This window comes from Corvus cornix, chromosome 26 (genome assembly GCF_000738735.6).
Source record: "Corvus cornix cornix isolate S_Up_H32 chromosome 26, ASM73873v5, whole genome shotgun sequence".
Taxonomy (NCBI): domain Eukaryota; kingdom Metazoa; phylum Chordata; class Aves; order Passeriformes; family Corvidae; genus Corvus; species Corvus cornix.
Window position 1 is genome coordinate 4,009,203 of NC_046354.1, and position 16,408 is coordinate 4,025,610.

The window sequence follows — 16,408 nt, forward strand, 5'->3', positions numbered from 1 at the left end:
GCCCCGTCCCGTCTCTCCGCGGCCTCGGCCCGCTCCCGCAGAACGCGCCCGGCGCTCACGGAGCCGTCGCCCATTGGCTGTTACGGCCGTCACTCAGCTCGAGATCCCGCCCTCATCCCGCCCCAGGGTGGCACCGCCACCGCCCATTGGTTGGCACGGCTGTCACTCAGGCGACGGTCCCGCCCCCTTCCCCTCAGGCCGCTCGGAGCCGCTTCACAGAGGGGGTTTTACTGCGCTGCCCCGGCGCCCTCAGAGTCCGGCACGGCCCCGGCGCTGCCTCGACCCCGCAGTCCGGCCCCCGCCTATTCGTTCTTCAGCCCCTCGGCGATGAGGTTGAGCTCGTAGCACCAGGTCTCGTAGCGATAGGCCACGCGGATCTGGGCCACGTTCGTCTTCCGGATGTCGTTGCCTTCGGGCCCGTCTTCCCGGTAGTTTTCACCCAGAAACTTCACTTTCTCCTGCCAGAGGCAAAGACAGCGGTACCGACCTCAGAACGCCCGCTGGCAGCGCCCGAGGGAAGCGCTAAGCCCATGGGCGGAACTGGTCGCCGTTGTCAGGCCGTGAGCAGGAGCACCCCAGAAGGAAACAGAAATCGTGGGACAGGACACACTGCAGGACACACACCTCGTGGGACAGGACACCATCTTCATGGGACAGGACACACCTCATGGGACAGGACACACTGCAGGACACACACCGTGTGGGACAGGACACCCAGGTTGCGGCACAGGACACACCTCATGGGACAGGACATACTGCAGGACACCACTTCATGGAACAGGACACACCTCATGGGATATGAGACACTGCAGAACACCCAGCTTGTGGGACAGGCCACACTGCAGGACACCCCTCGTGGGACAGGACACCCACCTCGTGGGACAGGCCGCACTGCAGGACGCTGTTCCTGGCGATCTCACACATGTCACAGGTGCTGAGCTTGAACACCTGGGCGGCGATGGCATACTCCTCCATGAGGGGCTCCTGCAGCACAGGGTTAGGGGTCAGCAGCCTCTGCCAGCACAGCCCATGCTCTGCAGCAGCTGTCCCAGACCTCACAGAACCACTGAATCATTGGAGTTGGAAAAGTTCTCCAAGATCAAGTCCAACCTTCAGTCAACACTCCCATGCCCACTAAACCATATCACAAAGTGCCACATGTTCTCATATTTTGAAAACTTCCAGGCACCACTGCCCTGGGCAGCCTGTTCTGATGCTTGACCCCTGCTTCAGTGAAGAATTTTTTCCTAATATCCCACCTGAACCTCTGCTGGTGGAGGGGGAGATGGCTCAGCATATGCTGCACCCTCTGCAAGTGCCACTGGCTTCCAAAAAAAACTGGGGCCCACACAGTCCCAGCCCCACAGTCCCAGCCCCACAGTCCCAGCCCCAGTGCTCAGCTCACACTGTACCTTGGTGTAGTGAAACTGCATGGGGTCATCTGTAGAAAGGGACACCATCAGCCCTTTCTGGTGGAAGTCAAGCAAGGGATTCTTGGCGTACTCCAGGAAGAGGCTGTTGTTGCTGAGTGGGGACATGGCAATGGGAATTTGGGCGAGGAAGTACAGATACTGCAGCACCGGGCTCTGCAAAGATGAGCAGAGGTACCACATTAGGGATAAAGTTGCTGCACCTTCCACCTCTCCAAGGTCACTCCTCAGATCAGGCCAGCCCTCAGCCACGGAATTGTGTGCAGGGAAGGAGATGGGCAAGCCAGCAATCAATCCTTCAGGCCAAGGAACACAAGAGGCCAAGGAGCTGTCTGATACCAGAACTCAGCTGGCTCCAGTGATAACAAAGATATTCTATGATGGGTCTGTGAGGCTAAACCCCCCAAAATCTAATACATTTCTCAGCTGCACCCCCAAACATGCCTGGAGAAACCCAGAGAACCATTTGACATCTGCCTGAAGCCAGGATGTGTCAGCATGAAGCAGAGGCACACGTAACTGCCAGCTACATGGAGGCAGCTGTGAGCACTTCTGCTCTGCCGTGCTTGGGCTGCTCCTGGCAGCCTGCTCCTCATACCTTCTTGAGGTTGAGCCCGTGGGAGATGTTATCTGCTGTCATGAAGGCTGCCAGCAAGTGTGTGATGGCCCCGGCCTCGCCGCAGTGCGGGCGGAACAGGAACGTGTTCATCCCACGCTGCCTGGGCACAGGGAAGGAGCACTCAGAGCAGGCAAACGGCAGGGTTGGGTGGCTGGACCCGACTTCAGGCCCAGCTCTGCCCCTACCATGAGTCCCCAAGAATCCAGCTTGACCTAGGAGCATGTTGCTCATTCTCATTTCTCCTCTGTGCATGCAATAGATGTGTCTCTGCAATCCCTAAGCTTTCCCCCCAGTCCATCACATTTCCTACTGAGGGGTATTTGGATTGCTCTGGGACATGATGCTCCACATACAGAGCGAGGAGAGCCCCACTTCTTCCACACCAACAGTCAAAGAACCGAGGCAGCCCCTTGGCAGATCCCAGGCCTCACCTGCGCAGGTTGTTTAGCACCAGGATGTTGGCATACATGTAGTAGATGTAGTAGGTATAGGATGGGTTCTTCTGAGAAGTCCACTCCTCTGGCTTTGGGCTTTTAGTGCTGAACATGTGTCCACTGTGCTTGGATTCATCATCCACGCTGTCAAAGCCCGTGATCTGCTTGGCAAGGGAACAAAAAAGTGCATCTCACACTCTGCACCTCATCATGCCCAGGTGGGTTCACTCGGCCCCACCACAGCTCACCAGAGCCCAGCTGTACCCCTGTGCTCCCCGAGGGCAGGGTTGGGGAAGGCTGCAGACCTCACTCCTCACAACCCCCCAAGCACTGTCCAGGACTGGGAATAAAGCTCACACCTCTCCAGGAGGTGAGTGGGCAGCAATTCTCAGCACCACAGCAGCCAGCCCAGGGAGTCTGACCCCTCCCTGCACTTCTGGCCTTCCCAGAATGAGGCAGAAGGACCACGAGCCAACTGATGCCATTTTCCATGTCAGGGCCAATACCCCATTTCTTGTGCACAAACAGGAATGCCAGTTCTCCCCACACCTGACAACATCAGCAGGTGACACTCACGTGGCGTAGAAAGACACTCAGCTCTTTGTGGGCTTGGGGATTGACAGTTGCCTCAAACACAGGAACAAATATGTTTTCCAGCATTTTCCCAAAGTGGGGGAGGAAATTCTTAGACCTGAACACATCACTGTGGACAGAAACAGGGATTAGTTGGTAACCAGAGGGACAACATGGCCCACTGTCCCCAAACCCTTTCAGGGATGAGGGATCTGTAAGGCACAGTGCTCCCTCAGCCCCACAGCACGTACTAAATCCTGGGGACTTGGATCATCCACTTCATGTTGGGGGAATAGACCCGGTGGGTGTTGAACCACTTGGCCAGGTTGGCCCACTCCTCAGGCGACCGCCCGTAGATCGAGAGCCGGGGCTCCGTGTGCTGGTACTTGGCATCCTCCAGGTCAGAGCCAACCTCCTGCAAACCAGAGCACACCATGGCAAGGGAAGCCACAGCAGCACCACAGCTTCACCCTGTTCTCCTCCCCTCTGTCCATACCTTGATGATGGTAGCAAAATACTCGCCGTTGATGGCGTTCTCTGTCTTCAGATAGAGGTCCCGCAGCTCGCTGGCCCCCACGGGGTTGTACTTGTCATTGAACTTGTCAAAGCGCTGGAATGTCTGCCGGCCCTGGAGCAGGGAGATCAGGCTCAAATACTGCCCTCACAGTTTGGCAGGGAGCAGGGACTGAGCCAAACCACCCAAAATGGGAAAGCCAGGAGCTGCCGTACCCTCACACAAATGTTAATGCACACAACATGTGTGGCTGCACAGGAAAAAGCCGTGGGGGGCAAGAGTGGCCCAAGAGTGATCTTACAGTAGATGTCTGACCACTTACAGCATGAACATCCAGGGAATCCACTGTCAGGTCATAGGGGTGCAGGTTGAGCTGCTGGAAAAGCTGTTTCAGGGTGAGCTGTTTGCCCTTGGCATTGTAGACCACGCGGTTGGCATCCACATGGTAGGATTTCTTGATGAAACGCAGAAGGTGCTTCTGGTTCATGCAGGCTGCAGCATGGATGTGTGTGTCCACCTGGGACAACAGAGGGACAGCTTCAAGTTGGGATGCTGGGGTACCATCCCAGGGAGGTAAACAGACCCCTCAGGTGAGCATGTTGTGTGGGGAGCAGGGCTCAGCTCAGCAGGTGAACACAACCAGAGGGCACAGCTTTGCCAAGAGCATCACAGGGAGCACATTCCCATTCACAGGAGCAATGCTGCTGCTACAGACAGGGACTCCAACATCCAGTTCCTGGGGAGGGACAGGCACTGTGACAGCTCCTCTCCAGGGTCCCTGGGGCTCTAAGCCTTGCCCTTTACCTTTCTGCAGTTGTAGAAGTCCCGGTGGGGGTTGTTCTTCAGCTCCTTCATCTCCTCCATCTCATTGAGCATTTCGTGCACTTGGAATTTGGATGAGAGGAACTTGAGGCGCCGGTGAGCGTAGGTCTTCCTGGTGAGAGCAAAGGGCAGAACAATCACTGGGCTCCTTACCCCTTGACACAGGGACACAGATTCTGCCTGGGGTGGAGGAGCTTTATGCTGCCCAGCCCTGCTTCCCTAAGGTGCCTCCCCTGGCTCTATTACAGAGCTCTGGCCAGCTGGGAGCTTACCTGCAGGTCCTGTCTCCAATCCCTGAGTGCTGCTTTGCTTAAGACACAAGTCAAGAGGGCTGACAAGGGCCAAGGACACTTGGGCAGCCAGGTGTGTCATCAGCAGGTTCCTCCCTCTTCCCAGGACAGGGAGGGGGCTGCCCTGACCTCCCTCTGCCCACTGAGGCAGGACCTGGTGGGTTGTGCACTTACACAGGCCCCTGTGCAATCAGGACCAAGAGGAAGTTCATGTCATCCATGAAGTGCTCGAGGCTGGGGTAGGGCAGGTCCTTTGGCTCATTTCTCTCAGCCGCTGCCTTGTCTGCATAGACATAAACTATCCCATCCTTCATCTGGACATGGTATCCCAGGTCCTCGGGGAGATTCCCAGTGTCGAAGGGATCCTGTCCATCCTTCATTGGCGGGGTGAACACTGCACCAAAAGGAGAATTCTATAAGGCTGCCGGCCCAAACCTCCCAGGCCTGCCTTGCTCCCCCACCGCACGCAGCAGGAGGGGCACCCCACCACTGTGACACCTAGGAGGAGGCCTGGGCAAGTGCCTTCCACAGCCCTTTCCTGAGCCCTGCCCCGTACTGAAGCCAGAAGAAGCCCCTGGGGTGCCTGGAGGTACCTGGGCCGATGTCACTGGGTTTCCAGGGCTCGCCCTCGATGGCACGCAGGTACTGCGAGGGCGTCTTGGGGAACCTCTGCACCGACTGCTGCATGTGCTTCTCCCGGATGCACAGCGCCCGGTACAGACCTCGGCACACCACTTCAAAATCTTCCACTGTCACCTGCGAGAGAGTTGTTGCTGAAGGCAGCTACACAGCTGGAACACGGGTGTCCAAGAGACACCCTGGTGCACCCAGGTGGAGGGAGATTTTGGTCACAGCAAGGTAAATGTCAAAAAATGGTTTGGGCTGGAATGGATCCTAAACACCATCTTGTTCCAGCCTTTGCCATGGGCAGGGACACTTTCCATTATCCCAGGCTGCTCCCAGCCCTGTCCATCCTGGCCTGGGACACTTCCAGGGATGGGGCAGCCACAGCTTCTCTGGGCACCCTGTGTCAGGGCCTCCCCACCCTCACAGGGAACAATTCCTTCCCAATATCCCATCTAACCCTGCCCTCTGGCACTGGGAAGCCATTCCCCTTGACCTGTCACTACATGCTCTTGTAAAAAGTCCCTCTCCAACTTTCTTGTCATATCATATCAATCATATCATCATATCATATCATATCTATCTCATCATATCGTATCTATCTCATCATATCATAAATCATACCATATCAATGTCCCGCTGCTCTGCCTGAGCAGGGCAAGGAAGGGATGATAGGCAGAGACCCAGGCATGGCAAAGGAAAGTTCCTGGTGCCAGAACCAGTGAATTCTAATGTCACCCCCTCTTACATTCCTCACTGCAATCAGTAATTGGCCCTGAAATGGAAGCCAGGCCTGGGCAAAACATTAAAGCTATTTTTGGAGCCCAGGCTGAAACTGAAGTAGGAACAACAACATACACTGACACAGGGTTTTTGATTTACTGCACAAACAAGTGTTTTGGGCAGTCAGAAGAGGCTGGAGTGGAGCACTCCCAGCTAGGACAGTCATGGCAGGGGGAACATGCTGAGTGCCTGAGCAGGGAGGGATTTCCAGATCCCCTCTGCTATGCAGCTCCAGGCTGAGCAACCCTCCAGCAGGTTCTTAGAAGCATCACAAATGTAATAGGAGGCTGAGGAGGAGAGTGAGGCAGGATTAGCATAGGATGTGATAACAGTCCTGGTCAAATGGCTCTGGGTGACCCTGCCTGTGCCAGAGGCTTGGTGACCTCCCTCAGCCATTCTGGGATGCTTGGATGTGCACAGACCTCAGACAGACAGAGCTGTGAGCAAGCAGAGAGGATGTGACAGAGTGAGCACAGCCCGCCCTGCCAGGCCCGCCCTGGAGAATCCCATGGGAAACATGCAGCACCCCACGGCTGCTGCTAAGGAATTCAGCTCTGGATCCTCCAGGGATGCAGCAGGGCACTCCCAGATGCTTGTGAGGCACAGACTGAGCTGGGAGACACCCTCCCCATTGCAGCTGGTACAGACTCCTGTGTCAGTGGGCACTGCTGAGGGACAGGCAGGGACCAGAGGGGGCAACCAGCATGGGAAGGGAGCAGCCATGGAAGTACCTACCCCAGAGGCATAATCCCCAGTGATCTGCACCCGCTGGAAGTCGGGCACAGTCTGGTACTGGGGGCAGGTGGAGTTGGCCTCATCAGTGGCAGCCTGGCTGGGCACAGACCTGGGAGCCACAGACACTGCCAGCGCAATCGTCTTCTGGTGGATCAGCTTCTTCCTGCTACGGAGGAAAGGCTCAGGCAAACAGCCCCATTCCATGGTCACACACAGGTGCAGGGCCAGGGACTTCCCACAGCCATGTTCTATCTGTGCACAACACGAATCAACTCACTGGTGATTTCTGAGCACAACATGAATCAGCCGACCAGTGATTTCTGAGCACCTTAAACGGATGCTGCCAGAAGCACAGCCCACAGCACACAAAATAGCCACAGGCTTTGGAAGTTGCATCTTTCCAGAGTCCCCAAGTCTCCCTCCCCAACAGCTCTGTGGCTATTGCTGTGCTGACACTGAGGGAACAGGCCAAGGGTTTCTTTCTGTCCAACAGTGGGAACAATTGGAGAGGAAATCCTGGAGTACCTGACAGATGCCCTGGGATTATCAAGGATTTATTCCATAGGTGTGGTGAGCTGGGCCCAAGGGCCTTGATTTACATCCCCCCTGTTTGCTCTGGCCAGGGGCTGCAGGCTGTGCTCCTCTCCTTGCCCAGGCTCCCGGGAACTCACCGCTTTTCCACCATGGCACTGGTCTCCTGGAGCATCATGTGCAGTGTCATTTCCTGGCGGGAGATGGGGCAGATATCTTCCACATCAAAATGAGAGATTTCTCCCCTGACCTCCTCATCCTTCACCTCGGAGGCAAAGACCTTCTCGGCGAAGGAGCGCATGGACTCGTCCATCTCTGCAAGGAGCAGGAGTTCAGTGTCCCACAGGGAGGTGATTCCCAGCCACTGGAACAGGCAGGTGCCCCTTGCAGGCAGCTCCGTGCTCAGCTGCCATTTCCTCATGGCCCCCACACCCCAGAGAAGACTCTGAGCCACCTCCCAAATTTCCAGCAAGGCCAGGCCACACCTGGTGGGCTGGAGACATCCCTTGATATCCCCAGTACAGCAGGAATAGTAAATACAGCCCAAGAGTGCTGCCCAAAGGCCCAGAGAGCAGCAGGTCCTTGGGAAGGGCAGTTATGGGAGCATGCACTGGGGGGAAGAGGGGAAAATTGGCAGAGCCCTTACAGCTCCAGGGAGCCTGAAATCCACTTGCTGCAGCAGTCAGGGGGAAGACAGAGGTGTGGATGGAGGGGGCAGAGCTGGCAGCCCAAGCACTCAGCTCCCACCAACCCAGTGCAGGGAGCTGGGCACTCCCCAGCCCACCACGTGCATCGTGCTGCAAAGGTGCCGAAGTCTCCATTGACACAGGCTGGAGCTTTATGGAGGAGGACAAGGAAGGTTAAAAACCCTTCCACTGCCAACAAAACACCATAAAACAAGAACCCAAGGGTTCTGCTGGCAGCGTCTCCCAGAAGCAGCTATTTGCATGGCAGCACAGGGGCACTGGCAGCAGGTTTTGGTAGCTCAACACGAAGCAGGGCGAGGATCAGTGCCCAAGGTTGGACCTCACCATCGAGTGTCACACAGGACATGGTCACAGGTGAGGACCAAAGCAGAACGGACAGAGGGTTCTCACAGCACTCAGGGTGCCAGGAGGGTATTTAACAAATTGCATATTTTGGTGCTGTATCAAAGGACCAAATGGTGGGAGCATTCTGTGTAACACCGAGGGGCAGAGCTGGCACTGCCAGGAAATAGCATTTCTCCAGCTGCTGAAGGATCACCATGATCACGTAACCGCTGCTTGGTTCCAGTGATCATGTCCAGGCAGTAACACAGCAGAGCATAGAGAAACCCAGCAATACTCACCTTTATGTTCTGCTGTTTGAGACAAAACAGAGACAAAATAAAAGCTGTTGTGATCAGCCCCTCAAAGTTGGAGCCTTTTTGCCTTATCATCTCATCAGTCATTAAAAAGGGATTAGCAAAGTACAAGTTTAGCCAAAGCCTTCCATGCCTTCCACTTACAAAAGAATCATAGAATCCCAGAATGGTTTGGGTTGGAAGGGACCTTAAAGCTCATCTGATGGGCAGGGACACCTTCCATTATCCCAGGCTGCTCCAAGCCCCATCCAACCTGGCCTTGAACACTTCCAGGGATGGGGCAGCCACAGCTTCTCTGGGCACCCCGTGCCAGGGCCTTCCCACCCTCACAGAGAGGAATTCCTTCCCAATATCCCACCCTCCTTTGGCTTAAAACCATTCCCCCTTGTCTGTCATTCCCTGCCCTTGTGCGAAGTCCCTCCAGCCTTCTTGTAGCCCCTTTAGGTACTGAAAGAAAAATAAGAAAGGCAGAGAAGAAGTTGTCACTTTGAGGAATGCCAAGATGGAAGTTCTGTGTTGCCTGTCCCACAACGGAGCCTCAGTGGTGCCTCAGCATGGAACCAAACCCCACTGCAGTTACATCTCACCCAAGGCTCTGGCACAGCTTCTGCCCGACGCAGTCTCTGCTTTCCCTGCAGAGCCCAAGGGGGAGCATTTTCTAGAACCCAGATCACCTCACTCCACACCACCAGAGACTGACGGGTACCAGTCCTGTGCTGCAACTGAGCTGGCCTGGAAGGTCTCTCCCTGCACCTGCAGGGATGCAGCAGGAACACAGGAAGGGCAGCAGAGCCTTCTCCTGCTGACCAAGCAAGCAGATATTTCAGTGACTCTGAGCACCAGGCTTGGCTATTTTTTGCCCTTGACTCTCTCCTTTGTGGCCCTCAGGATGGATGGTCATTTCAGAGATGCCGAGTTCCATCCCCCTGTGGTCACATCTCCCCTTATTCCCTAACAGGATCACACAGCTGAGACTCTGCACTCCCACAGCTCCTCACTGCTGGTCAGACAGGGTGGCAGCACCATCTGAGGGTGCAGCCCCTGCCTTTTCCATCTGAGCCAGCAGTTCAGGCTGGAGCTCTGGCATCACAGCTCACCAGCTGCTGACTTCCCAAAGCCCAGCCTGCGGAACACACACTCCACAATTCTGACTCCATGTATTCATTTGCCAGCTAATCATCCCAGAAATGCTTAGTTTGACCTTTCATCTCTCTAGTGGACGAACATTACACTCAGGAAGGTTCACAACCTCCCACTGACGGTGCAGGGCCAGGCTTTAACACCAACTTCATGTGCTAGGGCAGTGTCTCTTACACCATAGCCCTGCAATTCCAAACATGCTCCTATCAGGGCTGTTTGGTGCTGTTATCACTCAGGGCTCTGCAGTCACCTGTCACATGTCCCTCTGCACTGTCCTGCAGAGCCTGGCTGGCCCTGCTCCTGCTGCCCAGCTCATACTCCCATCCCCTCGGGGTTGCAGCTCCCTACATCTTCTGAGCTTCACCAAGTTGACCAGAGATTCCTGAAGTCCCTCTGACCCTTTCCACAGGGATTTAATGGTGTCATTACAGGACACATTACACTGCAGGAGAGACAATATTTTCCTTCAGTACAAGCATAGAAAGATTTAAACAATAACACAATTTCTTTGCTGCACTATCCAAAAACATCTCCAAGCAGGAAGAAAAATGCCCGAAGGCCCCAGTGAGGTCCCCTGGACACCACACATCCAAATCTCCGAGGCTGTGGGAGGAACCTGCCCTGTGGCTCCTTGGCTCACACTTGGCTTTCAGACCTACCTGGAATTCTCACCCGGGACATCGTAGCAGCGTTTGCAGAGCCTCAATAACACCCCAGTGTCCCCGAGCACGAGGGGCCAAGTGACTGCCTGGCAGCCCAACACTAATTTTACCGCTTTCCCTTCCCTGTAATCAGACTCTCCCACTCTAAAAGGAGACTGGAGATCAACTGTGGGACTATTTAAAGTGCAGCCACAACCACTTGCCCTGAAGCAGGTGAAAGCAGAACTCAAATTTAATTAATCTTTTTCTTTAAGTCAGGCTTGCATTTTACACTTTATGGAGTGTCTCCTGGTGTCTGGCCAGATTTCTGCTTTCCTGGGCAGCTGCACCTTTCTGGTGTGGTCTGTGGAAGTCAGTCTTTTAAGAGAGACTAAACCTGATGCCTTCTGTGCTGAACCAAAGGTTTAACGAAAATCCCCAATCAGAGCAGGGGCTGTGGATAGGTACAAACCATATGCTCTCACCTGAGCTGTTCAGGGATTTTTCCTGAGGGAGGGGTCTGTTTGAAAGCCTGGATTTTACCAACAGGGCTCACTTCTTCCCAGATGAATCCAACAAATTAAAGGAAGGTGTAGAGAGTCACAGTTTGTTCCTGAGCTTTTCAGGAACTGCCTTTATCAAGTTTTGTGTCATAATGTTGCTATGACAATCAGCTCTGTATGTGGTGAGCCATAACCAAGGTGTATCTGACAGAGACCAGATCTCAGTCCAGCCCAGGGTGGGTCAGGGAGCTCCTGCCTTCAGCTGCACACATGGCTTGGGTCTGGCAGAGCAGCTCTCAGGTTGGGAGGCACCTCCTGGCTTCATTTTAAGCAGGTTGTTTCCAGCATATTGGCTTTGAGGGCTGTACACTCCTTTAGGGTGTCCTCAAACCTTCTTCAGATCTCACCTGCAGCTGGAAAACACCTCCTGTGTGAAGAAAAAGGCCAGAATTTGTTGTGTCCTGCGTGTTGCCTGGATAACTCTGAGCTTCTTATTCAGATTCCTGGTGGGAAGTGGTGGAGCTGAAGAGGTCAGGAGGATAAAATAATTTTGATGTGAAACAGAGCCTTTCTCTGTTTGTTTGTGCTTCGATTCTTGATGGCATTGAAAAACTGCCCTGGAACAGGACAAAGCATTTGGGCACAGTCTGGCTCTGCTTTAGAGGGTGGCTTTGGTCATAGCATTGAAGGGAACAGAAGAACCACCTGGAACAGACGTTATTCGGAATTACATGTGCATCCAAGGGGCTCCTGTGCCACATTTTGCAGGGAGAGCTATGGAAAAGTCTTGTCCAAGAAAAAGGCTGGAATAGGTGAGAGAGTCACCCGCATAAAATACAGAGCTGGAAATAACAAGCCATGGATTTTGTCCATAGGGAATCTTGTGGCACAGCCAGTGAAGTGAGGTGAGCTGAGACCTGGCACAGCATCTCCAGCTGAGATAATTTCCAGAGCATCCAGCAACTCTCTGGAAGAGATGTGCCCACTATTTGATGGGCACAACTTCAGAACATGCTGGGTGACAACTGAGAAATTCTCCAGAATTTAGGGAATTTTACCCCCACTTCCCTGTTATTCCCCAAGAATATAAATTTCCCTCCCTCCACCCTGCAGAGGAGAAGCACCAGGGATGCTTCCTCTCATGCTGATAAATTCTTCAGGTGATGAATTCTTCTTGTTCTCACCCATCCCCGAGTTTGAGTTCCAACACCATATTATTGTTTAACTGTTTCATTCAAGGTCCATAAAAACTGGCTCCTGCTTGTTTGCTGTCCCACAAGGACTAAATCCGCCCTTAACCTTCCTGGATACATCAATATCTTGGGATTCATATCTGAAACCAAAAATAACCTTTAAGATACAGGGGTCATCTTCCTCAAGAGAAGAATCTTGATCATCTCTTGATCCCTCAGCCCTTTTAATCACAGGGTCAGCTTGAGTGGGCTCATGGTGGAAATCTGAGTAAAGCCTGGGCACGCTGTACTAAAGTTAGATCCAGGGCCTGTGCAAACTCAAGGACTGACACAACCAACCTGTCTTCCCCCTCTTTTTCAGCTGGAAAGTGAATGATTCACACCCAGAGGCTTTGGAGTGGCTCTAAACCCCACACTTTCACCTCTGAGCTGCCCTCGTTCCACCCAGGTCCAGCCAAGGGAAAATGGTTGGACCTGGCAGGAATTTGGCAGCTTGGGTTATTGTGCAGGATCTTCTGCAGCTTGCCTGGCCTTGCATCCCCAGCACAGGGGCAGCTGCCCAAACAGAGGCCATGGGGCAAGATTTTCCAGAAAATGGTTTAAATCCTGAAGAGGAGGAATATGAACAGAGAGGGGACAACATGGATCTCCCCAGGGCACTCCTGGCTGTGCTGGGCCTTTGATCAACTCACCCAGCACTGGGGAAACTCTCAGCAAATTCTTCTCTCCCCAGGCTGCTCTCAGTCATCCCCTGCACAGATCCCCCCTGGGCTGCTGAAATCAGCCTCTGTTCCAGGGCACAACCAAAATCAGTTCCTCAGGAGGGAGCTTGTTTGTAGGAACAAGGGAGGTTGTTGCAGGGAACAAAGACATCGCAGGGAAACTTTCCCAGCAAGCCAAGAAACCCTTGGGTTTTTAGCACCCACCTGAGCTCAGGGTGTGAATCCTCTGGGAATAGGCAGTGACTGCTGGAGCTACAGTGGCAGGAGGTGCATGCCCCTGTTCCTGGGGGTCTGTTTTTAAATTCCTGGAACAAAACCCAGGTTGGACTCCAGGTTTCAGATACCTGACACAACGTCTGAGGAGAAATACACTTGAAGCACATTTACTTACTGTGTGGTCTGACACAATTTGCCTTCTTGCAGGAGGAAAGCCAACAGGGAAGTATTTTAGAAGACTGGATCAAGCAATTTAAAAGCCTAACAGAGCATGATTTGGGCACAGCAGTAACTTAATAGCTGTTTTTGCCACCAGAATATCAAGCAAAGGAGCTTCCCTCTCCATTTTTTAATATAAGTCAGCATGAGAGACCCCACTGCAAACAGACATTCAGCAGTAGCAAGATGCACAGGTTGGTGAAGTCATTAACTGGACTCAGGACCAAGCCTGTGGCAGGTCTCAAGGCCACTCTCACTGCTCATTGATGCTCTAGGGCACATCTGTGATAGAGCTGACCATGCCCCATGACAGAAGTGGCAACTGGTGTAAATCCCACCCCACAGACAAAGAGAGAGCACTGTGACAAACTTTCTGTAACCCACTCGTGGATACCATGCCCAGAACCCAAAGAAAACAACCAAAGAATTCAAAGTTTATTCTTTAAAAAAGTTATTTAAGAAGCAAAATAATTTACTTCAAACCAAAAGAGATGCATTATTGAAAGCAAATAATTAAACAAAGTAACAACAAATTAGCCCTTGGGTTAAAGGTCCAGATCCCAACATTTCCCAACCATCCTGGGGGTTACACACAGGCAGACTCAAGGTTTGGGGTTTTTGAGGAGCACAGACAGCTCAGAATGGGATTCAAACTCCCACTGCTCTCCTTCCCCCACAGGCCTGAGGCTGCTTGAAATCCAATTCTAAGTCTGAGCTGCACTAAAAATTACGGCAGCTTAAACATCCTGGTTTAAATCCAAAGTCCTACCAAGGACAAGGACAGGATCAGAGCAGTTGAACAAGACCACGGAGGGGGGACACAAAGAGAATCAACCACAGAGTTCCACTGGCTCCTTGGAGAGCTGTGCTCAGCCACAGCAACAGCAACATTTATCACAGTCATTGGCACTTGGAAGTTCTGAACAAGAGCTTTACCCTTTTTTAATATTTTACCACAAAAGTTGTTTATGTCTGTTCTGCCCAGTCAGGACAGTGAAATCAGCTTGGCACCAGTGCAGAGTTGTGCTGTTCTAAATAACAATATTTGGACCAAATCTACTAAAACATCTTTTCCAGGGACCTGTCTTGTGCAAAACCTTCTGTGCTTATCTTCTAAGTCATTTTCCCAAAAGTTCACAGGGTTTTGTCCTTCCAGTTCTTGGTTGCCACCAAACCCAGAGTTCCCTGTGAGACAGCTTGAAACAAATTACAGCCATTCAGTTCACACTCCTGACTAGTACAACACCCTGATTTTTTGCTGGATTTGGAACTACACTGATGGAGATGGGAGTATCACCCGTGCAGATCAGCTCTGCAGCATCCTAAAAACTGGAAAAATCCTAAAAACCCTTCTAAAGGTTCCAAAGATGGCATAAATACAGACCCATCCTCACCAGGGCTTTTTCCCTTTTCAGGTTCTATAGAGCCCAAGAGAAAGAGAACAGCAAAGAGAAAGCAGATGCATTTTCCAGTCAGTTCCCACACGTTTCTGAGAATTCCCAGCTTTTGGAGCTACAGCTGGTACATTGTAATGACACCCAGAGCATGTTGGGCAGTGTGGAGCATTGCTGTGAGGAACCTGAATCCAAATAATTCTCCAGACTGACCACACAGCCTTCAAACATCAAATGCCAGAGGCTTCCCATGGCCACAGGCAGCTGTGCTCTGAGCAAACCTGCTTGCCAGGAAACAAACTCCTGCATTTCCCAAGAAATCAAACCCCATCCACAGACCTGGATGACAGAATGTCACCGTTCAACATCCTTACAAACTCCACATTGCTCTACGTGACCAGATGTGCATCCCAAAAGCTTTTTGTCATTTTCCAGGGGTGTTTTTATTAACTGGGCACCCATGTGTCACACATCTCTTCAGGAGCAGCCACTCATCTCCTGCCACAGGGAAGGCTTTCACAGAAAACTCTCCCTGACAAAGCTTTCTCAGCCCTGGCTGTGCAGTGGTGGCAGCTCTGTCACGTTTAACCTGCAGCATGAGATCAGTCATGGGATGGTTTGGGTGGGAAGGGGCCTTAAAGCTCATCCAGTGCCACCCCTGCCATGGGCAGGGACACCTCCCACTACCTCAGGGTGCTCCAACCTGGCCTTGGACACTTCCAGGGATGGGGCAGCCACAGCTTCTCTGGGCAACATCAAACATGCTGAATCCAAGCCACAGCCAATGGTCCCCACAATTCTGCCCACCACTGTGTGTATGGTGCTGGAAAATATTATTTTATGTTAAAATTTTTGTGGGTTTAATTCTTATCAGTGTCACGTCAGTCTAAGTTAAAATAAATTGAGAAAAGTATTTATAAGGATTATCACAGATAAAGAAAATGTGATGCAGACTGAGCCTCTTAATTCCCAGAAGAGAATGAAGGATGTAAGTAGTGAAGGAAGCAAGATTAAAAGGAAAACATTCTTCTCTCTCTGTTTACTGATTTCTAATGTCCACTTGAAATTGAGCACTCCAAATGAAGATGTGTGACTGACACCAACAAACTGAAACTGAGCCTCCTGCAATTCCCCTGCTCCGCTGGTCTGGCACTGCCCGAACGCTCCCTCTGTTGGCTGAAGGCTCCTTCCTCCTCCATCAGCGGAGCTGGGAATTCTGCTCTCCTGCCTGAGCACACGGAGCAGAACCCAATTCCAGCAGCACAAGGACCAGGAAAGGATGGGGCGTTCCAAGGAGCACTGGAGGTTTCGCAGCAGTGACCACACCTGGGCAGCCCAAGTGATGAGGGGAGGATGTTTTGTTCTGGGAAGAACTCGTTCAGCTCACAATTCCCTCAGCTGGAGGCTGTCAGAGCCCAGAATTCCCATCAGTCTGTCCCACATCTTCTCTGAAGCCATCACTGAACTCATCTCCTTCCTCATTTTGCAGGGATGCTGCAATCAGAAGCTGGCTCAGGTGTCTGTGGCAGCTCTCGGCCTTCTCCCCTCCAGCACAGAATCCCAGAATGGTTTGGGTTGGAAAGGACCTTAAAGCCCATCTCATTCCAGCCCCTGCCATGGGCAGGGACACCTTCCACTGTCCCAGGCTGCTCCAAGCCCCATCCAGCCTGGCCTTGGACA

The 16,408-nt window shown here is 52.7% G+C and overlaps 1 protein-coding gene across 2 annotated transcripts; it reads right to left on the reverse strand.

Moving 5' to 3' along the window:
• Positions 1-217: 217 nt before the first annotated feature.
• AMPD1 (adenosine monophosphate deaminase 1) lies at positions 218-10,585 on the reverse strand. Of its 2 annotated transcripts, XM_010404439.4 has the most exons (16): positions 10,500-10,573; positions 8,686-8,697; positions 7,496-7,670; positions 6,825-6,990; positions 5,276-5,438; positions 4,857-5,076; positions 4,375-4,504; positions 3,893-4,087; positions 3,553-3,684; positions 3,308-3,471; positions 3,060-3,186; positions 2,481-2,644; positions 2,029-2,149; positions 1,413-1,586; positions 874-984; positions 218-458 (listed from the first exon to the last, which is right to left on the reverse strand). In XM_010404439.4, exons 1-16 carry the CDS (start codon positions 10,519-10,521, stop codon positions 303-305), a joined length of 2,232 nt encoding a protein of 743 aa, XP_010402741.2. In that variant the 5' UTR covers positions 10,522-10,573; the 3' UTR covers positions 218-302. The 2 variants fall into 2 exon arrangements, with proteins under 2 accessions (XP_010402741.2, XP_019144364.2); XM_019288819.3 differs by lacking the exon at positions 8,686-8,697 and having other exon boundaries at positions 10,500-10,585.
• Between the last annotated feature and the right edge of the window lie 5,823 nt (positions 10,586-16,408).

Excerpts from the sequence above, each read along its gene's own strand:
- AMPD1 (XM_010404439.4), bottom strand. The coding sequence starts at position 10,521 with ATGTCCCGGGTGAGAATTCCAG. Across the intron at positions 6,991-7,495 it reads AGTGCCATGGTGGAAAAGCG|CAGGAAGAAGCTGATCCACC; the intron begins GTGAGTTCCCGG and ends TTTCCTCCGTAG. Across the intron at positions 1,587-2,028 it reads ACGGGCTCAACCTCAAGAAG|AGCCCGGTGCTGCAGTATCT; the intron begins GTATGAGGAGCA and ends TCATCTTTGCAG.